At 41.6% G+C, this 25,994-nt stretch overlaps 1 protein-coding gene across 2 annotated transcripts in view; it reads left to right on the top strand.

Moving 5' to 3' along the window:
* Positions 1-24,121, top strand: part of LOC139454308 (small conductance calcium-activated potassium channel protein-like) — a 64,727-nt gene extending 40,606 nt beyond the window's left edge. Inside the window, exons 2-3 of one of the 2 annotated variants that reach the window (XM_071235935.1) lie at positions 1,113-1,208; positions 17,485-24,121. In XM_071235935.1, the coding sequence (XP_071092036.1) occupies positions 17,505-18,896 (1,392 nt within the window). In that variant the 5' untranslated portion in view covers positions 1,113-1,208; positions 17,485-17,504 and the 3' untranslated portion in view covers positions 18,897-24,121. Of the gene's footprint in view, positions 1-1,112; positions 1,209-13,550; positions 13,629-17,484 lie in introns of those variants that run through there. The other variant, XM_071235936.1, reaches the window with a different exon arrangement.
* The last annotated feature ends 1,873 nt before the right edge of the window (positions 24,122-25,994 follow it).

The following is a 25,994-nucleotide window of genomic DNA, read 5'->3' as shown; positions in this document are numbered from 1 at the left end:
GAGTCTAAATCTACCAATACTCATCTGTGTATATTGGTCCAGACAGTTGCCATTAAAGTCATAGCTATTGGCAGCTAAACAAACTTTGGTCGTCGACATTCATAATGATGTATTATTGAAGGTGGGATGTCAGGCAAGAAAATTCCCCGAGTAGCTGCATAGCTGATGCCAATGAGACTGCTGTTCTTTAATTGCCTTCGAATGTCTGCGACATAAGATAGAATTGACATAAACGAGATATGTCATATTCCACGTAATCGATTACAAAGTTCAAAATTTATTAAATATAACCATATCAAGCGTCAAGGATTCGTTCAAGTTATGGTATTTGAAGATTTTTTTCACAGAACTTTATAAAACAAACACCTCTCAATTATGGCCATCTCGAGGTCTCAATTACGACTATCTCGACGTCACAATGATGCATTGCTCGACAGTTCCATGTTATCTATATGCCTATGCCACCATAGGGATGTATATGTCGATAAATTAAGTATGTCTATCTCGAAAGCCCGATGGTACCTATCTCGAAATCCTGATATTGCTTAGCTCGACATATCTTTTTTGCCTATCTCGTCATCCAAATGGAGGTTGTCGTTCATCTCAATGGTTTGTATCTAGACATCTCAATGATGCATACTTCCATGAATCCTACCTTTTAATCTCACGTGTTTCCTCGCCTTCGCAACCCCAATCATAACAGTTCTATTCTGCATGTGTCCAGGAACTGTCGACACTTCGAAATACATGGAAATTTGGCTAACTCGAACTCGCTTAACTGGAAGTACATGTATAAGACCAACTTACAAATTCAGCACTTAATTTACCCTTTGTTTCGAACAGTACTAAGGAGTTACAGTTGTGTTCCGTCAACTTCGAGATGTCCATATTTCCATGTATTTCGAAGTGTCGACAGTTCTCTGCGTCGAAGCAGTCAGTCAGCCGTGGTGAGGAGGTTTATTAAATAGCCATGTAAATCCGATGATGTGGCGAGGGGGTTAGGCCGATCGATCAGCTGGCGGGCAGGCCACATCAGCACCTCAACACCGGCAGAGCCTTCACGCTCAGCCAGGATTCGGCCAAACATTCACTTCACGGTCTCTCTGTTCCAGGGGTTGTGAGAAGCTAGGGGCTCGGCGGACAGACGCTGGGGGGTACGACATCATTCCCGCGGGGGTAGGGGATATCGAGGATCACACCTACATACGGTAAGTTTCATTTTATTTATACATCATTTGCATGAACTTAATAACGTTAGTGAGTTCAACTTCATCGATGCAGGTTTTTATTCAATTTAATTCTAAACTCATATGAATCAATATCTAGTTTATAAAATGATCGATAGCATACATCATGCAGCGTAACACTGAAGGGTTAACAGTGTAAGCAGGAAAATCACAATATGTCCACAATGAACGCCATATTATGGTTTCAAGATATACAATTTTATTACTTTTCAAATTGATATTAAACATATCATATTAAGTCCCTACTAATCTCACTTGACACTCGCATGTGTATTAATAGAAAATTGTATTAAAAGTTTAACATTTTATTAATTTTAACAAATTCCCACGATTAACGGACTTCGTGTCAGACTTGTGTGGATGGGGTATACTTGAACAGATTTTTTCCGTTTAAGAATTTAAATACATAAAACTGTTATTTCCTAGTATATGAGTCAGCGTGTTAATTTAGTTACTTGATTGACTGCCATAGGTGACGCCACGCTGAATTAATCATGATTTCAATTCCTACGGAAATGTAATTTTTTTTTGTTTTATTCTTGATTGATATAAACTGAACAGAACGGTTAGGGAAACACAGTGTTAATAAGATACTTTATTTATAACACTGCGCATGGAGACGGACACGTGCTTTATTCTTGACAATTCTAGAAAGAACACGAGGTAAGTAGGATCAATACTTGCTAAAAGGTTTTACTGGAGTACGATTACTCACAGAGACGTGTCCATCTATACGTACATAGTGAGAGGTGTAGCGTTTGTTGATGTTCTTGTTTCAAAGATTAACGGACAGTCGCTACAGGAGACGCACTTCTCAGGTCAGCGAACCACCTGTGTGTGTGTGTGTGTGTGTGTGTGTGTGTGTTAGTTATAGAAAGTCTTCGTTTATTTGTTCTATTCACGATATACATAACACAATCCTGCCTCCGTATTTCCAATAAATGTAGATCCAAGCATACATAACTATATATAGTACATGAGGGGTTAGAGTGTGTTCCCGCGTCCCTCCAACATATAGGCACTGTTCAGTTACATATCTGTTGTATTTGAATCTTGCGTGGTTATTCCATGTGACGTTTGATATTATGTATGTGTTTAACATAACGGGACTTCTACGCTCGTCGTTCATACCGCTAACCGCCAGATGTCACTGTGTGTGTGCTTTTGTCAGTATTACAATTAATACTGTGTTGGTAAAGGTCATATCGCAACACGTAAACAAAGTCAGCTTTGATAAGTTACCCTACCGAAGGCACAAAGGTATATTGGCTCCTTTATAGCCAGCAAGACGTCACAGGCGTCCATTTATCGTCACGGTTTTATTATCTACAGATGACGAATATAAAATATCTAAATGGAGAGTGAGGCAGTGGTTTCTTCAAAATGATTTCAAGTTGATGGCTAGGAAGGCGCGTGTTTTGATACTAGATTAATTTATTAATTAATATTTCTACCAGCATTTCTGAAATATGGTTTAATTTATTTTGCTTTTGGAATAAAATTTATCACACCATTGGACTATCCAATTATTACAAGAATGTGCATATTTCTGCAGGGTGTTTGGTGTTTGTGTGTTTGTGTGTGGTGGTGGGGGGAGGGGGGGGGGGGGGGGGGGAGGCGGCAAAGTGGAGTCAAAGAGGTACCGGTGACAGGTGATAACGTGTCAGGGTGCGTCACTCACTCACTCACTGCTACATTTTTTAGAAAGCCTGACTTGATCAACACGTCTGCCATTCATGTATTGTGTTTTTGTCCAACTGTTAGCATTTGTTCGAGATGTGGTATTTCAGCAAGACGGGCTTCTTTTTTCTGCTTGAATCCTTTCCGTATGCATGTAGTCGTAGTATATCTATTCAGCAAAAGCTTTTTTGGTCACCAGATCAGAGATAAATATTGGCTGCAGCTACAACCTAACTTGTACGTTGTCAGAAACTGTGCCCTTTTTCTCTCTCTCAAGTACAGTTGCTCTGCTAGAATTTAACATTCAAGTATTATAGGGCACATATTGCCTTACATACCACAGATGGCCCCTAGCAATCTGATCGTAAGAGGCGACCAACTGAAGCGGGTGGTCAGACTTGGTGACATGGCTAATTGCGTGTCATCTTACCCCGACGGTGTGGAGCTTGCTCATCATATCGATCACTGAAATGTCGGAGATAGATTTACTTATTTACGGGCGGTCGTCACACAGGTGGAATACTGCAGAGTGCGGCGTTAAACAACAACCGAACAAATAATGTAACAGATATATCAGAACCCAATATATCTGCGTATATCTTGCAGCATGTGCACTTATAACGTTCTTGTCAAAACACCTTATCGTGGCCCCAGATACAGAAACCTTGAAGCTATAACATTCATTGAAGAAACTTTCCAAACATGGAAAACGCTGTATGGATAATCGAGATCAATTCCGCGAAGTTAAATGCACTTTGAACTTCACTGATTCTCTTAATCAGTGCCGTGTGCTTGTTATTTGAACTATGATAATGCACTGCAATAAAACTCGCATCCTTCGCGGCCCGGCCAGCTCAGCTACAGTTGTTATTCCAGAAAGGGGATCATTCTTGAAGCATGCCCTATTCGGTTAACGTCAATGTATATGGCTTAAGCCGGAGGGATGTAACGTCAACGAACAGTTGGAAGTCTTTGGCAACCTGCTTTGTATTCAATAGGTTGATCATAAACACAGATTAATTCCTGCACTTCTTTCATAAAAACAGCCAATATTCCAAGTTCCTAATTTGAATGTGGTTTAGCTGATATGGACGTTGATGCTAAATGAAAACCGATATTGCCTTCAATACCCGTGTATTAACAGACTATGTGGATTTCTTTCACAAGGGAAATATAAAACACTATCCAGCATGCAGAGGCGTTGGGGTAGCCTTGTGGTCAAAGAGTTCGCTCGTCACGTCGAAGGTCCAGATTCGCCTCCCGACATGAAATCACTCTGTGAAGACCATTATTGGTGTGCCCTGCCATGATGTTATGATATGTGGAATATTGCTGACAGAGACGTAAGTCTACACTCACTCAGTCAACCTTCTCACTCACTCAGTGATGATTGGGGACCATCGTGGACTTCAATGCTAGGGTTCGACACCTGTGACGCTGGAGACCACAGGGTCAGCTTTACCCCCAATAACACACTCAAGGGGCTTTTATCAATGTTTGTAGAAGAAAGACAACATAAAGTACTGCCTTTTATAAAATTGTTATACCAATGTATGTTATTATGAACAAACTTCATTCACCATGCCTTGGGCACGCCAGAAACCTATGATTGTGGGTTCGAATGCCGGTTCGCCCCGATTATGTTTCTAGGTTTGCCAGCACAATACCCGTGCTTTTGGGTTTCACCGAAGTGGTAAACGTCTGAGACCTGCATCACTTCGGTCTTTCCTCCACATTACATAACAGTGTGTGTTCAGTCTTCACTACAAATAAATATTACAAAAACATATTGTTCAGTATATACAAATAACTACAATGGAAAAACAAGGGATAAATGGTGTTGAATCCAATTACTTATACATGGTTCAACTGTAATGGCGGTTAATGGTGGGATGGCGTACTTATTATTCACAGTAAAATGTCATCAGCACACTATAAGCGTGTGCTTGACGTGACGCCCAACAGAGATGAGATCACGAACCGACACCAAACAATCAGTAGTAATGTCGAGCGATATGCAGTCAGCGTTGTGGGGGGATTAGTTTCAGACAAGATCAACCTTTATTTAAATGTACACATTAACTGATCTCACTCATGTTATAGTCATCTGAAGATTTCATCATTTGCCGTTGTTGTAAACGACTCATTGGAATGGAAACTGCAATGGTATCGGTCACACCCACTGAATTTCTATCAATTCACAGCATGTGGTGTTAAACGCCACTTATTCAATATACGCAATATTCGAGCAATATCATGGCGGGGACACCAGAAAGGGGCTTCACACATTAGACCCCTGTAAGGAATCAAACCCGCTCCTTCGGCGTGACGAGCAAACGCTTTTCCTACTACGCTATCCTACCCGTTATTTCCTTGACCAGTTCGTACTTGTAAAGATCACTGGATATATGTGTTTCGCATTTTTTCCTTCATGGTTAATCACTATATATTTTGACATATTAACGGTAATCTAGCATTACCAATGATCTGGTGACTATAATCGTCGTTATCCATTGCAGATCATTGGCTCATAAGTCGTAGTCATGCGTAGTGCCAGCTGTGTTATCAAAACTTCTCTCTGCCAGCTCTGTCAGTAATGGTTCAACGCGCCAGAACGTTTACCAAAGGCTCAACATGTCGGTGTTGTTTTCGGACAATGTTATAAATGGTTCGACAGACCAGCAGTGTTATAAATGGTTCGTCTGACCAGCAATGTTATAAATGCTTCGTCTGACCAGCAATGTTATAATGGTTCGTCTGACCAGCAATGTTGTAATGGTTGGTCTGACCAGCAATGTTGTACTGGTTCGTCTGACCAGCAATGTTATAAATGGTTCGTCTAACCAGCAATGTTATAAATGGTACGACAGACAAGGAATGTTATAAATGTTTCGCCTGACCAGCAATGTTATAAATGGTTCGACAGACCAGCAATGTTATCAATGGTTCGACTGACCAGCAATGTTATTAATGGTTCATTTGACAGCTAACAGCAATGTTATAAATAGTTCGACAGACCAGCAATGTTGTAATGATTCGTCTGACCAGCAATGTTATAAACGGTTGGTCTGAATAGCAATGTTATAAATAGTTCGACAGACCAGCAATGTTGTAATGGTTCGTCTGACTAGCAATGTTATAAATGGTTCGTCTGACCAGCAATGTTATAAATGGTTCGTCTGACCAGCAATGTTATTAATGGTTCGTCTGACGAGCAATGTTATTATTGGTTCGACTGACCAGCAATGTTATAAATGGTTCGACTGACCATCAATGTTATCAATGGTTCGACTGACCAGCAATGGTTCGTCTGACTAGCAATGTTATAAATGGTTCGACTGACCAGCAATGTTATCAATGGTTCGACTGACCAGCAATGGTTCGTCTGACTAGCAATGTTATAAATGGTTCGTCTGACCAGCAATGTTGTAAATGGTTCGACTAACCAGCAATGTTATTAATGGTTCGTCTGACCAGCAATGTTATAAATGGTCCGACGGACCAGCAATGTTATCAATGGTTCGTCTGACCAGCAATGTTATCAATGGTTCGACTGACCAGCAATGTTGTAATGGTTCGTCTGACCAGCAATGTTATAAATGGTTCGACTGACCAGTAATGTTATTAATGGTTCGTCTGACCAGCAATGTTATAAATGGTCCGACGGACCAGCAATGTTATCAATGGTTCGTCTGACCAGCAATGTTATCAATGGTTCGACTGACCAGCAGTGTTGTAATGGTTCGTCTGTCCAGCAATGTTATAAATGATTCGACTGACAAGCAATGTTATACATGGTTCAACTAAATAGCAATGGTTCGTTTTACCAGTAATGTTATAAATTATAAATTGTCCGACTGACCAGCACTGTTATAAATGGTTCGACAGAACAGCAATGTTATCAATGGTTCGACTGACCAGCAATGTTATAAATGGTTCGACTGAAAGCAATATTATTAATGGGTCGTTTGACAGCTAACAGCAATGGTATAAATAGTTCGACAGACAAACACTGCTATAAATGGTTCAACTGACCAGTAATGTTATAAATGGTTCGACGGGCGGTCGGGTAGCCTAGTGGTTAAAGGGTTCACTCGTCACGCCGAAGACCCGGGTTCGATTCCCGACATGGGTACAATGCGTGAAGCCCATTTCTGGTGTCCCCCGCCGTGATATTGCTGGAATATTGCTAAAAGCGGCGTAAAACCATACTCACTCATTCACTATGAATGATTCGACTGACCAGCAATGCTATTAATGGTTCGACTGAACAGCAATGGTTCGTCTGTCCAGCATTTTCATTTATGGTTCGACTGACTAGCAATATTATAAATGGTTCGTCTGACTGCAATGTTATAAATAGTTCAACATACCAGCAATGTTATAAATGGTTCGACATGCCGGTTCAGTGGTCGCACATGTCTCTGCTGTTGTCAAAAGTCTACCCTTACTTACGGATTGGAAATGTCAGTGTTGTTTTTAGTGGGTAACTAAAATATTAGCTGTTATCAATTATCAATGGTTCGATATGCCAGTGCTGTCATCAGAACAAACGTGTTAGATTAGATTTTCAGCAACCCATGTTTGTCGAAAGAGTCGAATAACGGGATCGGGTGGTCAGACTCGGTGACTTGGATGATTCATGTCGCCATATCCCAAAATGCGTAGATCGATGTGAATTGTGTCGATCACTGAATTGTCTTGTCCAGATTCGATTATTTATAGACCATCACCATATACCTGGAATAATGCGGATGCGGTGTCAAACAACTAAATCGGTGGTGCTTGATGACAGTCCTGTAAGTAATAGTTCTATACAGCAGAACTATTATCAATGATTCGACACGTCAGAATTGCTATCCATGATTCGACACGTCAGAGGTGTTATTAATGGTTGGGCATGTCAGTGTTGTTATCAATGGCTCGGCATGTCAGAGGTGTTATCAATGGTTGGACATGTCAGGGGTGTTATCAATGGATGGCATGCCAGAGGTGTTTTCAATGGTTGGCATGTCAGAGGTGTTATCAATGTTTTGGCATTTCAGGGGTGTTATCAATGTGTTGGTGTGTCACAGTTGTTATCAATGGTTGGCATTGCAGAGGTGTTATCAATGGTTGGCATGACAGAGGTGTTATCAATGGTTGGCATGTCAGAGGTGTTATCAATGTGTTGGTGTGTCACAGTTGTTATCAATGGTTGGCATTGCAGAGGTGTTATCAACGTGTTGGGCATGTCAGAGGTGTTATCAATGGTTGAACATGCTTGTGGTGTTATCAATGAGTCCACTTGTCAGCGCTGTTATTAATGTTTTGACGTAACATTTGGCTGTTATCATTGAGTTTACATTTATTTCTATTATTTTTATAATCCCCAAACTATATTGTAAGCCCACTGAGATACCATGCCGCAGCTTAACATGAATACTCCACTCAGACACAGTATACTGTCTCCAAGCCGACCAGTCCTTGTTTTAGTCCCTTAATGCCGTGCGCCAGGAAGGGTTACAACAAGTATCGCCTTTTAAGGTCTTTTGCTATGACACTGACGGGGATCGAACCCTCGACTTTACCCTCCACGGGCGTACGCTCTACCACTAGACCACAGAGGCGACCAAGACAGTAACCAGAAACAAGTATCGACTACTAGATCATTCATTAACACTCACAAAAATCATTTCCAGATGAAGAATGTGAACATATCAATAATACCCATCTGTTAGCCTCGCGTGCATTCAGCTGGAGAGCTATACAATCAACATTATTCCTAAAAAAGAAGCATTTAAATTAAATTACATGGCGTTGTTCTTTTCACACAGAACCAAAGGCTGATTCAACTGCTACATATAATTCTTTAAGAGTGGAATTAACAATGTGCATTGTAGGAGCGAATCGAATTTTATCGTCTTTTGGTATGACGCGGCCGGGTATCGAACCGCCGACCTTCCGCTCTCGGGCAGACGCTCTACCACCAGACCACGGAGGTCATCGTTACCATGTGACTCACGCTATCATAATTATGTCGCTGACGTAGACATAACATGCCAAAAGTCAAAGGCCAAGGTCATACGCAGTCAGAACTGCCTGACATCTACTCATGGTGAAGTAGTCATGGAAGTAATGATGGGACGAAACAGACCTAATGAAAAGGTGGCCCACTCGGGCTATATAGCCAGTGCCAGCTGTGTCAGTCTGCGGCTGTGTTTGACGCTGTTGCACCCATCAATCCAACTCACCCCAGAAATGTTCGATGGGCTTGAACTCTGGTGATCGAGATGAGTGAGTGAGTTGTGTTTAACACCGCTTTTAACAGTAGGTATCGCACTATCGTGCTGGAGCACGGTGTTGGCGTTCTGCATAATGGCTGCAGAGTTTCACTTCTGTAAGTTGTGCAGTGAAGTTGCCCTGAACAGGAGCCATGTTAGTTCTGCCACTGAGCGAGATTACTTCCCACGCCATCACACCATCTCGGCCTAATTTGTTGACTTTCTGTAGGTAGTTTGACGCAAAACGTTCACGTCAACGTCTACACAACCGACATCTTCTATCTGCATGACGAATCAATATCTATTCGTGTCGCTGAAACACACAATTCTCCTTCGCAGCTGAGGTCATACTCTGAAGGACATGACACCGATGACGTCCAAGTCGACGACGTTAGACCGCCAAAATGACATCTCGAACAGGTCGTTCTCGTAGGCGGTTCCTCGCCGTCTGGGTTTATAGCATACTCAAACATGGTATGGCGGATGCTGTAAAGGTTGCCTTGGTGGTCCTTTGCCGAAGGTGACGAATCCTGATGTAGCGGTCCTGGGCGAAGGGGGTTTCCTCTGAGAGAGCCATGTGTCCATATTAATGATTGTATTCATGTGTTTCTTTGCATTGTGGAGAAAATTTGAAATGCGATTGCTTTTAGAAATGGTTCGTGTTGGTCCACGTTGTTGCCAATGATTGTTATTATTAACCGGTCACATCTTAAACATGTTAATCATATCCGGCCTCATCCAAACGCTGCACCTCATCCAAAACCGCAGACGAGTTCAGCACAGCCTGCTATTATTCACGACTTCGAGTTCACATGTTCGACGTGTCCGTTCACAATCGTGGGTTCCTTTCTTCCTTGGCGCCTCCAGCCTCGTTGTCAGGGAACACTTGCGGTCGTATACACAGACGTCTTAGATTCCTGCATGTTGAGTTTTAAGTTGTCCGATTATTAACGTAATGGTTTTCCCATAGTTTGAATGACACCGACGAGTCTTTCTTCTGGGCTTTTACTTCGTGGCGCCGAGCAACGCAGCATGCACCGTAACAGAGCTTAGGGAGACGTGAAATTATGAAACACATACTCTATCTCTTTGTTCTGACGCTGTATGGGTACATTCAGACAGTAGAAACAGTTTTACTACGCATTACTTTACTCAATCAGTGTAAGTGGGTGAATGTCAGCAGCATTTCTATGTGGATTTCACACTTGTTGGTTTCGCATGCATTGAGGGGCCGTGATATCTCTGCCCAGTCGTTCCAATCGATCAGTTTTCTTATCAGCTTTTAGATATATATCTTCAAGTGCCTCAGAGGTAGAGGTCGGCAAAAGATTCAACTCTCAGATTAACCTGTTTTTTGTCAATAGTTAATGAACACAAGTGACAATTTAGAATCACAACAAATACATAGCTGTTGTAAGTCTTTAAGCTTAGCTGGGTTCTAGTCACTCTCGCCCTGTGACGATTCTTGGTTCCATCAGGTCCCAGGAACCCATGCTTGTCGTGGTGTAGGTGACTAGGCTGATAGCGTGTCAACGTACCACGACGGCATGGGTTATTGTTAATCATATCAATCACTGGTTTGTCTGGTTCATATTCCGACGCTATATAGCTCGAATATTGCTGACTGTGGCGCTATACCATATTCATTCATTCATTCACGTTATTATCACTCTCAACCGAACTTCATTATTAATATTATCACCCACGGTGTTACAATACAGATTTTGCCATTCTCGGTGTTGTTCATGCAATCAATATTAGACTACTTCCATCTACATGGCGGCGGCCTGTAAATAGTCGAGTCGACTGAGCTTCTTGATTCCGGACAAACTGCCCAACTGTGTCGCACTCCCCAGGGCAGCCACGCTGTACACATTTCCGGTGTACACAAGTCGCCGGTTTTGGAGTCTGCACCTGTAGCTTCTAATAGGATCCGTTGACCACCTTTCTGTGGCGTGAAGTATTCGACTTTCTTAGGATTCGCCATGTTTTGAACCAAGACATTCGCGATAAACATATTTTAAAGCCGTACAGTTCCTTCTCCGCTTTGAGAAAACCAAATAAAACAAAACTTCTTACAACATTTCCAGATAAAACCAGGCCCTGAATTATCGTGAAAACACAGGAGAAGCAACATAAGAAGTGAACTGACGCGTTGAGAAGCATACCACCTGTGTGTTAATGTTGTATATGTCCGCTATTTTACCTTATATGCCCAATAGAATCTGTTTCGCTGGATAATCGAAACTGGTTAATCTCTGGCGTTGACGTTTGCTGTCAAAGAATTAAACCATATATGGCATAAATAATAATCAGGACATTTAATCACGGCAGCTATATTCGCCCTGCGGGAACTATCACAGACCGCAAAGTTCTTCTTCTGATGCCAAAGGCTGTTAATACATCAACCTGTGTTTCCTTTGTTAGCTCAACGTGTTACGTAGGTTATTTTCTTTTAAAAACTCATCTCATTGCGTTTTGTGCTTTAGCAACGCAAACCAATTTCATGACTCGTGACAGTTTAACAAAGAGCAAGATCCTTGTGTCTGAGGGGAAGAATTAGCCGTCGTTGACGTACCACTGTAGCCTGCCTGACAAGGCGGAATTAATTAATTCACACACCAGATCAATCGGACGTCCACCAGCCACTGGGCAGTACCTAGTTATCACTCTGTCTTAATAATATATTGATGATGTTATTGTTGATGATAATGGCCATTGATTAAGCCTGAGCAAGCTAAATCCCATGTGAAATATGCATGTTTTGTCATTCGGTGTGAATACCAGGTAATTGCAAGTCAGTAGAGTAAACAGAATCGTGGGAGTGGGAGGCTGGCCTTTGTTGAGCACTCGTCCAACCTAGAAATCTTCAGTGTCAAAGTAAACATGGTGTTCATTGTCATACACGTCATATTACCTTCAACCGTAAAATAAAATGGTACAGACCCGCTCGCTAATATTATTAGCTAAAACGGTTGAAGGCCGATGCTTTTAGGTTTTTTTTATTCATGTGATATTTTCTGGCATTACAATAACACACTCTCGGTCAACAAGAGAACGAGTTTACCTTGATTAATGTCTGGCAGCGGATCAGAACAGTCTTAAAACCCTGCTCGGAAATGGTCTTTAAGTCTTAAGCCTCTGATGAGTCTCTCTGTTGGGTAGTGGGGGGACACCATCAGAGTCAACACTTCGTGGAACTGTTGGAAGGGGCGGCGGCAGCCTCATGTATGTCTTGTTGGGCAATCTCCCCGTCATAGATCATCTGAATCGGAATTGTCTCGGACTGAAAAGGAAGCTGGCTGTCTTCTGGCGAATGGGTGCGTAGAGACTTGATTCCGGACAAACTGCCCAACTGTGTTGCACTCCCCAGGGCAGCCGCGCTGTACACATTTCCGGTGTACACAAGTCGCCGGTTTGTTGAGTCTGTACCTGTAGAAGTAAACTGACGCGTTGCGAAGCATACCACCTGTGTGTTAATGTTGTATATGTCCACCATTTGCACCATATGAAATGGCTTGTTAGACCCTAACCATTGCAACTAATAGACACCAGGCTATGAGTGGTCTTACCTTTTTTTACAAAGGCAAAGTATCCACATTGGTTTGATGACCGTATTTATAACATTTATTCTAGAGCTCTATGCGTAACCGTGAGAACAAATTGTCTGCTTCTTTATCTCCCCAACCTCCGCCGCTGTATCATCCTCAAATCTCCGTCTCTGTAGCTCCCCATCCTCCGACCTCCGGTTCTGTACCTTCCCAAACCCGACCGCCGGCCGTGTACCTCCCCAACCTTGACCTCCGTCCCTGTACGTCCCCAACCTCCGACCTCCGTCCCTGTACCTCCCCACCGTCCGTCTCAGTACCTCCCCAACCTCAAACCTCCGTCCCTGTACCAACCCCCGACCCACCGACCCCCAGGTAAGTACAGTAAACCAGTTCCCCACCCCTACAAGTTTGACTGCCTCTAGACTACCCGACCAGTACACCCGTACCATACCTACAGTGGCTACGTTAAAACAGATCCACCCCGCATCCCAACCCCACCTGTTTTAAGGAGCTTGCCTACACAGCGCCTTAGAGTCCTCATCCCCCATCAGTTTGACATCCCGCACCCCTGCCCCCATCCTCGCCCCCACCTGTACATACAGACACTACCTACATGGGTTTCGGTGCAGTTGTTTCCCATCTCCTGTTGCACACAACAACAGGTAAGATGTAATCGACCGCACCGCTCTGTCACGTCAATAGCTAGCCCTCCCAGGCAACATCTGGCGCCACAGACAAGGCTCCCACCTCCTGCCTATAGAAAATGTCTTAATGATTCGTTCTTGTTCAGCAGTATGAGTGCTTCAGAATTGAGGTTAGGCGATAGGGATCTTGCTCATTATCTGGACATGGCCGCTGTTCTCCATGTCACAATGGCGACACCAAAGGTAGGTTTGTAGAAATACTCAACAACAAACTTAATTACCGTTATTGACTGAATCACCTACCCGATCAGATTATAAGCAAGCTGATCGTGTTTGTTTAAGGATGACAGTACGTGATGTTCAACATAGTGCAATAGTTAAAATAGTGAAGTATCATCGGTTCCTCCAAATACATGTGAACAGTGCTTGTACTGCACTATAACCCTCAGATAGAATAATATACAATCTGTACTAAGCAATGTCATTTAATTTCAAATTGATACCAAAGAAAATCCATTTGTTTTAAACAAAATATTTTAACGGGATGCTTTTGTAGAAACGAATTTTTTTACATGTGAAAATGAAAGCGTTCAGCAGCATCTTAGATGTAAGCGTATTATCTATATATTATCAATGCAGGTATTATACAATAGCGAAACAAGGTAATATCAACAGAACTAGTGTTTATATGTCTTGTAGAAATTTTGCCTGGTAAATATTACTTTAGTGGGGACACTACTGACATTTTCACACTAAGGAAACCCTTTGATGGCAGGAATTATTGTTTTGATCGATCTGTCAGGCTGACGACAGGTGGAGTAACTCCGAGTAACATGGATACCGACGAGAATAGCTAAGGGGCGTCGGATGAAGAACGTGTTTAAGATGCTGTTCCAAGGTAGATCCTTGGTTTTTACTGGCAAGGCGAACTACCAAGTAGACCGGACGTCCTGGCTTCTTATTGATTTGCACACGGGTACATTTGTGACAGCGTGAGGGGCGAACATTAGCGTTCACTTGACCAGTTCTCACCTGGATATAAACAATCATTCTCTCCCGCTGAATCTTGGTCAGACGCAGTTTTATACCTGCCTCAATATCATTTTTTATTCAACCGTTAATAGGAACAATTAACGACCGCGCCTTCTTTAAGGACCACCCTGCTCACCATGGCATCTCGCATGTTTTGGGGCATGTTGAAATATTGCAATTGGACAAAAGCAAATTTGCGAAATCCAATATATCGACAGGTTACAAACAAACATTTGAAATACATAAATGTGCCATATCATTTGTTCCGCCTGGAAGTGTATTAGTGCTATAGTTTAAGGTGTAGTTTATGTAACACAGACCACTATCCCAATTTTACGATATATGTTTGACAATTAACAGGATTTGGCCGATTGTATGAATTATCAATACTTTCTCCGGATTGCTGCACATCAATGCTTCGAGCCAATATCCTAGGGTCCAAGACAGCAATGTTACAGGGTACAACACGCGCCTGCACCATAATTTTAGGCGTGAGAGATTAAAGCGCAGTGTATTGGTCCAACACAGCAATATTACAGGGCCCAACACAGATCTATGCAGTACCTTTCAATACAGAGAGATAATAGCAACAACGCAATTTTGGTTCGAAACACGGGACTAACGCAGCAATGTTAACAAGTCTAATGTAGAATTGTTACAGGTCTAGCACGGTGATGTTAACAGGTCTAACGTAGGAATGTTCAGGTCTAACACGGCGATATAAGCAGGTCTACCGTTACAATGTTACAGGTCTACCACGGCTATGTTAACAGGTCTAGCATGGTCTAAAGCAGCACTGTTAACAGGTATAACGCAGAAATCTTAACAGGTCTAACGCAACAATGTTAACAGGTCTACCACGGCACTGTTAACAGGTCTACCACGGCACTGTTAACAAGTCTAACGTAGCAATGTTAACAGGTCTAGCACGCCAATGTGTACAGGTCTAACTCAGCAATATTAGCAAGTCAAATGCAGCAATGTTAACAGGTCTAACGTAGAAATGTTTCAGGTCTAACGCCGCAATGTTAAGTCTACCGCGGCAATGTTACAGGTCTATGCCCTTGTATCCAACACAGAACTGCACCATATTGTTCAGAGAGATGTAAACAGCAGTATAGAGGAATGTGCTGTAATATTTGCCACATGTCTCGTCCTATAGCCGGAATGAACATATAAGGACACAAGGTACTCAGCAATGTTCAAAAGGAATACAGTGAAAAAGTGAACAAGGCTGGAATTTCTAGGCTCGATCAAAGCGTTACCAGTGGCAAATGCGAGTTAAGTCCCTTCCATGTCCTTCCTATTGACCAATCAAATTCCCCCTCTCACAACATGTGCTTTAAACAAAATGGCGGCCACAAGTCAAGACGACCAGATTGATTATTCAAATCTATGTTGTAATAAAACGGGTCTGACTTCGCGAAGTTCATCAAATCACGTGAACACATTGATTAAAAATATATATCTGTTGACGCCGAGTTGGCGGTACACATGATTTGCAAATCCGGCAGTCAACCGAAATCTTCACGGTATTTTACGAGCCGGATGTCGATTTCGATTTTGATTTGACTATGTATGGACTCGTTAGCCCAGCAAAAATATAACTCCATAGATCGAGGCCAGTTCGGCAAGGGTGAAATCTGGACTTTTACAGTTAGGTAACTATCTTGCCTCCGTAAGATGGCGTGGTATGGTACCCCATCATCGTGGCACGTTGTTCAAAATAACACTTCTGGTTTGTCTAGTCCTGAGTCGATGTTTTACAGGCCGCCGTAATATAGCTGGGGCGTTATAGATAAAACAAACAAATCTGTTCCTGATAACGTATCAGTAACATGATTGACAATGGGGTGTCAAGCTGACTGGAACAGCGCCTTACGCCGCAGCTGGTGACTTGTCGTCACTCATCCTTTTCCATAACCTGCTAGAAAACGCGTGCCAATTTGCCACCACTAACCCCTTTCGGTAACCTGCAAGAAGGAGCGCCCCCATTAACAACGCGCGCCCTTTAACGTAACGCATTCTCTATCGATCAGTGTTATGTGCGAAAACACACTAAATCAGTCAGAATGCGCGTATGGCTATAAGTATTTTGGTTAAAAAAATCCCTCCTTAATATTGTTTTGTTGATAGGTAAAGTTTGTATTTAAAAAATATACCTTAGTGACAATTGTTTCAGCACACTGAATAAAATATGGTTTTAAATGACACCCGTCAAAAAACAAATATTTGACAAATAATTTTAACAAATATCCATGTAAACTTACATTGCAAAACATGTGTTTCTCTCGTTTTTGAACCTAAATGATGTTATGAGGTGGTTACTTTAATTTAGGTACCCGTTTGCTCAAAGAAGGAACCAAGTTGTTAAAAAGGCTACGAGAGGGGCACAAGTCTCCAGTCGGCTAGTCCCGGACTGACACGATTGGACAAGAGCGGTGTCCGTCGTGCGTTTTATGCTGCACTATTATCTATGCAGGACATGCCGTGGTGAGATTCACGCTGTCATAATGCTGACTACAGCACAAACACAACTCGGCTTCTCGCTGAATGTATTCGACCTATATAATCAAGTAGTGCACTAGGCTTGCATTTGCAAACGATATGTAGATTCACAATTATGATAAGCACTCGTTCACAAACAATGGTGGTTAGTGCTTAGGCGAGTTTTTACTATGCGTTTAGATTTTGTTGTTGTTTTATAACCAAAATTATTTCAATGTTTATATTATTTGTTGTTCTCTCTACACTCTTCACGGGTAGCCAAGTGACCGAAGTAGTTCCTTTCAGAGTTAGCTCACTTAGCCATTCTGGGATCCGCTTGTCGTGAGTTCGAATCTGATATTTGTCCTGTTTATGATCCTCGGGATGTTACAAACATACCCGGGCTCGATGACTTCCCCAATGAGTATAATGTGTACAACCTGCGTCACTTTGGAATCATTGGAATGCTGTTCAAAGTGGCGTCCAACCCAACTCACTCTCTCAATACTTCCTACAAATGTATGTGTATGATTAATTCATTATCAACTTGTTGATTGATGTGTTCATCTGTCTGTTGTAGGTGTTGACTGTTTGCCGACGATGGAAGAATCGGCCTTGACGTTGGGGGTAACGTCAAACTACACCAAATACGACAGCACAGAGACGCTCATCTCCGATGATGCGGGTAAAAACTACGGCGGCATGACTGCAGACCTTAGCAACAACCTGGGCTACCGGCTGCGCAGGCGGAAGGAAGTCCTCAGCCAGCGGAAGCTCATCGTTGACATCAGCTTTGTGCTTGGCGTGCTGGGGATAGCTTTTGTGATAATAGACACAGAACTTATTTTCAATCAAGTGACCATTGTGAACTCGGGTTTATCAACTGCATTGCGTGTGTTGACCTCAGCTACCACAGGAGCACTTCTCCTGGCAGTGGTGGCCTATCATGTTATAGGGCTCCGACTGCACATGGCCCGCGCGGGATTCTCCGACTGGAGGCTGGCCATGACGGGTACCAAATGGATTAAACTCATCTTCGAGCTGTTCGTGTGTATGATTCACCCACTGCCCTTCTTAGATATCCCAATACAGACCGTATCAGTCGCCGGGCAAGGGAATACTCTGAAGACGTCCACGATCCCAGTCAACGCAATTCTGACAATCCTCATGTTTCTCCGGCTTTACCTGTTCGGGCGTTTCATTGTTGTACACAGTAAACTCTTCCTGGATACTTCAGTGCAGAGTCTTGGCGCTCTAAGTCGCGTCAAGATCAACGCCCAGTTTGTGTTCCGTGCGCTCATGTCCACCATGCCGGGTGTCGTGCTGACCACGGTGATGTTTGGGATGTTCATCATCAATAGCTGGAACCTCCGTGTGTGTGAGATGTACACCAATCCCATGGAAGACGACCTTGCCAGCTTCCCGCAGGCCATGTGGCTAACAGCTGTCACCTTCCTTACCGTCGGCTATGGAGATCTCTTCCCACACAGTTACTGTGGCCGCCTTATAGCGGGGTGGACCGGCCTCATGGGGGTCGGAATTATGGCACTCTCTGTTGCTGTCCTTGCCAAAAACTTAGAACAGTCTCGCTCAGAGAAGTATGTGCATACATTTGTTCAGCAAATAGCTTTGGACAAAAAGCGTAAGCACGCGGCAGCGAACATTATTAAGCAGATGATCAGGATATACAAATTGAGGAAGGCAAAGCTGCCCGAACGGTCCTCGCAGGTGCTGCTCCATAGGACGAAGCTGTTGAAGGCAATCAGGGCCATGCATGAGGCACAGTTCGTGAAGATCCACCTGCAGGAGTGTACGGTAGGGCCGGTAGAACTGGCTACGGGGCTCAACGACATGCAGGCTTGCATCAAATCTGTCCAAGAGGAGCAGAGGCATCTCGGGCAGAGGATCGCCACCATTGAAGCACTGTCCCTCAGCATGAGCGCGCAGGTTCTGGAGATCAAGGAGATCATAGCCAAAAAGAAGATATTCTAGGGGACGACGACAACGACTAAGATTATGTGGGTGATGATAATGAATATGTCTAGGTGAGTCATAAAATTTCCGTGACGACGGTGGTTTATGGAATTTCGATGATGGGGATGATGATGGTGTTAATATCAACGACGGTTATAGTGAGATTCCGAAGATGGTGATGACGATAGCTGTCATAACACTCCAACGAGGATGATGACGAGGACGAATATAGTGATTACTTTGTTAAGAACGGCTATAACAGCGATCATAACATTCCAATGATGATGATGATGATGATGATGATGAAGGTGGTGAGATTCCTGGAATTCTTTCAGAAAAGACGACATAACCGGCCGGGTTGCACTGTATAGTTATGAAACATGGTTGAGCATGTCATGGCGGGAGATTCCATGTGCCTGTGATTTAAGACAGAAGACATCCCAAGACTTAAAAATGAGTCGGACGAGTTTAAATGTTTTATCCTTCCGCATCAGTGTTGTGTAATGATGCCAACACAGAGTTAATAGTCCGTTCGCTAGGAGACATAATCTTCTTTAATGAGTTTCCACATAAAATGCACTTGGTGTTTCGAATCAAGCACCTATTGGCACATTAGTTGCTGAAGCTATAACCATCGCCATTCACTTACCATTCATCCTCACAAAGGGAGTTTTTTTTAGAAATATTGATTTTTATAAATTGCTTCTGAAAAATAGGAAATTATTTTAAACGTACGAACGCATTCATTTTTGTAATGTTATCCTTTAATGGCTTTGCATATTCAATAAAATAGCTTGGTTTTACAGGGGAGGAGGTGGCTGGATTATGGTTTGTCGGCACACACACAGTATGTACTCCCGATCAAACAAACTCCCATGAACCTTTTAGAAAAAAACCCTGGTTATAGCTGAAAATCAAGGGAAACCATCGCATCAGCTGAGGGGTAAAAAGTGCTTTGCTATTTTCAACAGTTCGTTATTTCCAATGTTGAGCATGAACACAGCTATATCGAGGTGGAATGCTTCAAATAGATTCGATAGGGCCGATATAGCGAGATAAAGGAGTGTGATATTTGAAAGTCGACCGTTTTTCAATTGGAAAAAACCAAAGATGATATAGTATATCAAACACCTAGCATTCTCGACATAAAAGCTGATTATATTGCGCTCAATTAGTCGTGACGTCATGGGATGACGTCACTCAGTATTACCCTAATCGCGTGACAAGTATCCTGCAGCATTGCTTCATTACAGTCACATGACCTATATAACGTCAATCAATCTCAGGTTCGGACGGGATATGTCCACGCGAAGTAATATATCACCGCATGTAAATAATCTTTTGGCACATTTTTATTTCTTTGAATATGTATAGAATTATCACAAACACTATTTTGGTTCTTTTCAATACAATAATGCACAATAATTTCAAGTTCACCCCTACGGGTATGCTATTATACAGAGTACAGGTCCCAGGGCCCGGTTCCACAAAGCTATCTTAGCCCCAAGTCTGTTGTAATTCCAAAGTTCAACATAGCCTTACGTCACTCTGAGATCACTTTGTTTGACCAGTTTCACAAAGCGATCTTAGAATTACGATTGCCGTACGTCTCTGTTAACATGTGGGAGTTGCTGTCGTCATAGCGCTAAGATTGCTTTTGAGGAACGGCCCAGGTTTGTGTTGTATAATTTCTCCATTGTTGTGTACATGTATATTGATGAATAGACATTGTGCTTGTTGTCTCCGTGTAATCACATTTTGTACATTGTCCGGATGTACAATTTTAAAATGCCTAGTTGTCTTTTAATGGAAACTTCTTTGTTACATTTAGGATATTATAGCCTGCACTGCACAGTTTTCGAAATGACTTACACCAATGAAGCTTTAAAGTAAATTTGTTTCATCCAAATTCGCTTTCACGTGGTGATAATTATTACTAACACAGCCGTGGGATATGACATGGCTTCCGCATTACCGATAGTTCCGCGGTGGTTATGTAATTTGTTACTATTGAATTTCAAAAATGTCTAAACGAGATGCAAGTTTTATTAATTGCGAATAATAAATAGAAAGAATATTGTGAAGCTAAACATGTTGTCGAATATAATATTCTGCGGTTTCAAAATTGATTTTTTTAAATTGATTTTATATTTTAAGTTAAAGCAGGATCGTCAGATCCAATGTGAATAAGCCCGCCACGTGCCTCGATAGCCTCTCAGCTGTTTAGCAGCGTGTCGCCGCCCTAATCAATGCATTCACAATATATGGGCCGCACGTCACATCAGAATATCAGCTGCGTCAATAGGCTAGCTGTATGGAAAATATCCAAGTATCCGCTTGGTAATCATCTTAGCATTCCTTATCCGGAATCTGTACATAGATAGGGATGTTCGAGTTATCCAGTGGAACTTCATTTGTCTCGACCATGTTGATGCGGAACTTCCACATTGAGAACGGCCATTGTTACAAGTTGTCCATGCTCCTCGTAATTATAACCACGTATGTTCAGGAGAATCTGGACATGATATGAAAGAAGTTTGGCGATATAAATTATAGTTATCAGTTGATAGTATGAAGTTGTAAGTTGTACGTTTACATCAACAAAGGATGTACACTTAGGGGCAGATAACTCTTGGTGGAAGTTTACCATAAATACTCGTTTGGTTGCTTAAGCCATGGATGTTCAGAATATATAGTGGATTGTCGCGTGGTATATTCACATATACCAGCAATCATTAGTTCGCGACTCGAGTGATCTCTCAATGCTCAGACAATTAATATTATATTTTCATCAATTTCCAGTTGGTACGCTCACAGAGGAAAAATGTCAAAGCAACTTTCAGTATACATATTTATGGCCTGGGACTGGTACTTAATGACTGAAGGAAGTCTATACTACATGCATGTACGGTACCTTTGATAAGCACTTTGATGTGAAAAGCACTTCGGATCCTTGAAATGTTTCTTTTTTGTCATGATACAAACAACGAATTGAATTCAGAATAATTGTATTGCAAGTTTCTAATTTCTTTCTACCCGTACCGTGCTGTATGTAAGCTATTTATTAGAAATAGAAAAACTTCATGAGAGGTCTCAGCCAGAAATTTTGCATCTCGAGTGCGCAGCTATTAACTTAGTGTGTTTGAACGGAATCTTTTGAGAGTCCAACATGTGTAAATGTCGATAGTTCCTCATGACGTCACAGCAGTGTTTGCTTGGTTGTAACAAAGTGTAATATAGTTATATATCAACATTTATTTTACCAGAGTATATATTTTGACAAATGTTTTATTTACGAATAATGCAGAAATGTAAGAGATATGTCGCACGAGCGACTACCATCAGAGTAGCGCGAGGGCTCCTCGTGTTCAACTTTTACTGAGTTTGGTACATGTCTACCTTAGTGTACTATGTTACAAATGTATATCTTGACTGTGAAGCTTGAATTATGACTTCAACGTTGAGTCGAGAACGTTATGACTGGAATCTGCTGTCGCCAAGCATGCTAATGTATGTTTAGTCCGATCGTTATGTCTGTGATATGATACTTGTTACGTTCAGAGAAACTCGGAAAACAATCCTTGCGATGCGGTGTTCCGATTGTCTCACCGGACCTACTGACTCTGGACGGAAAATGTCGATCCAACGTCGGAGCTGTTCAAGTAGGAACACTAAGTTCTGTTAAAGGTCGTTAAAAACCGACGATAAATGAGACTAGCCGAATTTACAAAGTAGCTGACACCAGATGATTGAGTATCTTTGTTGAGGCAAATTTTGTTGAAGAAAATTCCTGGACGGGGTTCAAAATTGACATTTGCCTGATTTTATACGGTTTTGAAACCGTATGACATTGAGTGAATATTTATTAAATAAGATGGGAAGACAATGATAGAAGCCGTTTGTTGTCTTTAAATTAAAAACATAAATTCATTTTGGGAATGCCCGGCATGAGGCTACGCCACACAGAGCGGAACTCTCGTGGTATTCAGGTGAACGGTAAACTTCGGTTGCTCTCGATAATCCTTGGCTTGAAATGGTCTGATTTTTGTACAAACAATTTTGATGTGATATGCTTGAGAAATGGCTCTAATTCCTCATAGAGAAAAGTTCCTGCGATACCTCTATTAAATGGCAAATAGACGGCAGGTGTCACAGTTTGTTTAACTTCCGGTTACACGACCTTCGGCCACAAGGTTGTTATGGCATTTTCTTGAGCAGACTATTTTCCTTTTAGTTAGCAAAAAGTTGAAGCGACGGGTGATATCTAGGCAGAATGGATAGATACTCTCTAGTCATGGGCTGTACTTTCTACTTTAAGATTAAAAACTTTGTCATTGGGTGTTTTTTTACATTGATGTATTCACGAACCCGCCCCCCCCCATTGTCTTTCAAGGTCATCGGCCTGGGTGTCCCGCTCATCCTATATATGTTGGGAAATTATAGAATTATTATGTATTGATTTTGCCAGTGTCATATCCTAGTCCAGATGTGTTTTCACAAATCTGTTGTAAAAATCTGCCGGTCTGCTAGACAGAGTTTAGAACACTTGGGCGCTAACTTTTGATATATTTGACATTCATCTCAAGCTCACAGTTCATCACTGCCAATTTTGAGAGGACTCCATAAATATTCTTTCACGTGACTATCCCATTGCAAAATATAACCGTAGATGTGTTTTATTAAATGTTTCTTAGTATTTCAAATTGAACTTAATTCAATAACCTGCTTTCAAATTGACAGTCATGTTGCACGAACTTAGTGCGGAGGGATTTACTCGTTCATACATTTACAGATGAAGTATCACTACTCAAAGGCACATAGAACTAGATGTGTTCGCAAAAACACGAATGGCATAATTTAACCTCTGATACCACAACTACTGGTATTGATGACAATGATGGTGATAATCATTACTATAATAATGATAATACTAATGATACAAACAAGGAACATAACACATGTTTGCCTTTTTTGTGGTATACACAGTGTAGTAGTAGCATAAACACTGATGTTCACAACATGGCGTTTGTATTAGAAACCCACCTGCAATTGACCTAGCTGGGTCGGCGATCTTCAATTGGAAAGCACCCACTCTGTAAGTTGTATATATGTGAATGCAATGAAAGGTAGACGCCAGACGGTGACTAGACGAAGGTTGTGGTAGACCCCGTCTACCCCGACACAGCCCACGACTTGACAGTGCACCATGATACACTATTCTATAGTTCATGTTTATCCCATAGTTTATGAATAAAAGCACAGAATGAACAAAATGCTGGTTATGTCATCATTGTTAGCTTTCCCTTTTCGCCTCTATAGTTATATTCTCGAGGATTATGAATCTTCATTATACTTCAGTTTTAAAGGATCACCGATGTTGTTTTTCAAAGGACGGAAAATGTGCTAGACCCAATACGCGGGCCTCAGGTATATGCCCTGGTCGTACCATATGGTGTGATCTATATTGTATTTGAAATGACAACGGAACTACTGGTAAGTTGCACTAAAACCTCAAGCCACACCTTCACCACTTGTATTCTCCACATGTTTCAATACTGACCAACTGGAGACTTCCTCCATGGTCAGTGGCATCCTCCAGGGGCAAGAGAGTTAACTGAGAGTTTCCACCCTTGCCGAACTAGGATGGTATTATGGAGTTAGATTTTGGCTGGACTAATGAGTCCATGCATAGTCCAATCAAAATAGCACAACGAAATCAAAATCAGAGTTCAGAGTTCGGTCGATTGTATATTTGCAAAGCATATGCACCGCCAACTCGTTGTCAACAGATATTTTCCAAATCTTTTCATGTTTTTTCAAGGTGCTCAAGTGATTTGATGCATTTTGGCGAAGTAAGAACCGTTTTATCACAATATAGATGTTGGTTGTCGATCAGATTGTCTTGACTGGGCGCCGCCATTTTGTTTGAAGCAAATGCAAGTGATACAAGAGGTGGAATCTGATTGGTCCATAGGCGAGGCATAGAAAGGGCATAACTCATAACAGCCACTGGTGGCGCTACGATCGAACCCAGGAATTTCAGCCTTGTTCGGCAAGGTAGGCCAGTAGAAATGGTCGAAAACCCGGACAGTTTATGGAACAACCAAATTTTATGTTTTTATGTTTCCTTAACGTATAGTTATGGTACACACAAAACCCTGACAAATTCAGACTTGAGGAAAATTTTCTACAGCCATTTGAAAATAGGCCTATCATACCTATACTTGTGCCTGTATTCGGCCAAATTGCAACAAATGTGATATCATATCACAATGTTACACAAATCTTAATGCACTCATGAAAGCTTACAAAGATCAACAAAGTAATAATTTAGATGTACATGTCTTTATGAATAGTTTTTATCATAATTTTAATAATTATGTCTGTTAATCTTAAAAATATATCAATAACTTTTGTATCCCCTAAGCAAACTGGCTATAATTATGGTTTAAAAAACATTTTTAATTTGTATTATTATTACTATTATTGTTATTATCTAATAATTTACATATTTTAGTTTAGAAAAAGGATAACAACAACAGATTTTTTGCAGTTTTTAAGTTTAATGAAACGCACATAAAAAGACAAACTTCATTGCTTTCCATATACAATGTTTGAGTGTGCTATATGAACTGGAACTATGAATATTATTGAAATTATTAGAAGTCTTATATGTATGTAGATACATTTCTAAAAACCACATTCATGCATGACACATTACAATGTGACATGCTATTTCCCTCATACTTCTTTCATACTATCATACATTGTATTTATGAATTTGTAAGCGACAAACATACATATATTTGCAGTGGATGCTGCATTGAATCCCCCTTTTAACACAACTACAGGATGTCCAGAGTCTGTCAGATGATTTACAAGAACACTTTATTTCCTTCAAGAGTTCTGGAGGGGCTGGAGGCATGTTATAATTGGGACTATACTCCCTTCAACTGATTTGAAGCCATGTGTCTCTTTGTCCAAAACAGTTTTTAAGAGATTTCCATGTTGACACTTGCAGATGAACCCTTAGACAATGAAAATAACATGCCCGGCTTGTTGGAGGCCTGCGCTCTACACTTGTGAACTTTTGAATCTCAACTCATCAAGTTTCTC

This window comes from Haliotis cracherodii, unplaced genomic scaffold, assembly GCF_022045235.1.
Source record: "Haliotis cracherodii isolate W230 unplaced genomic scaffold, xgHalCrac1.p SCAF_10, whole genome shotgun sequence".
NCBI lineage: Eukaryota > Metazoa > Mollusca > Gastropoda > Lepetellida > Haliotidae > Haliotis > Haliotis cracherodii.
This window is presented reverse-complemented; position numbering and strand designations above follow the sequence as displayed.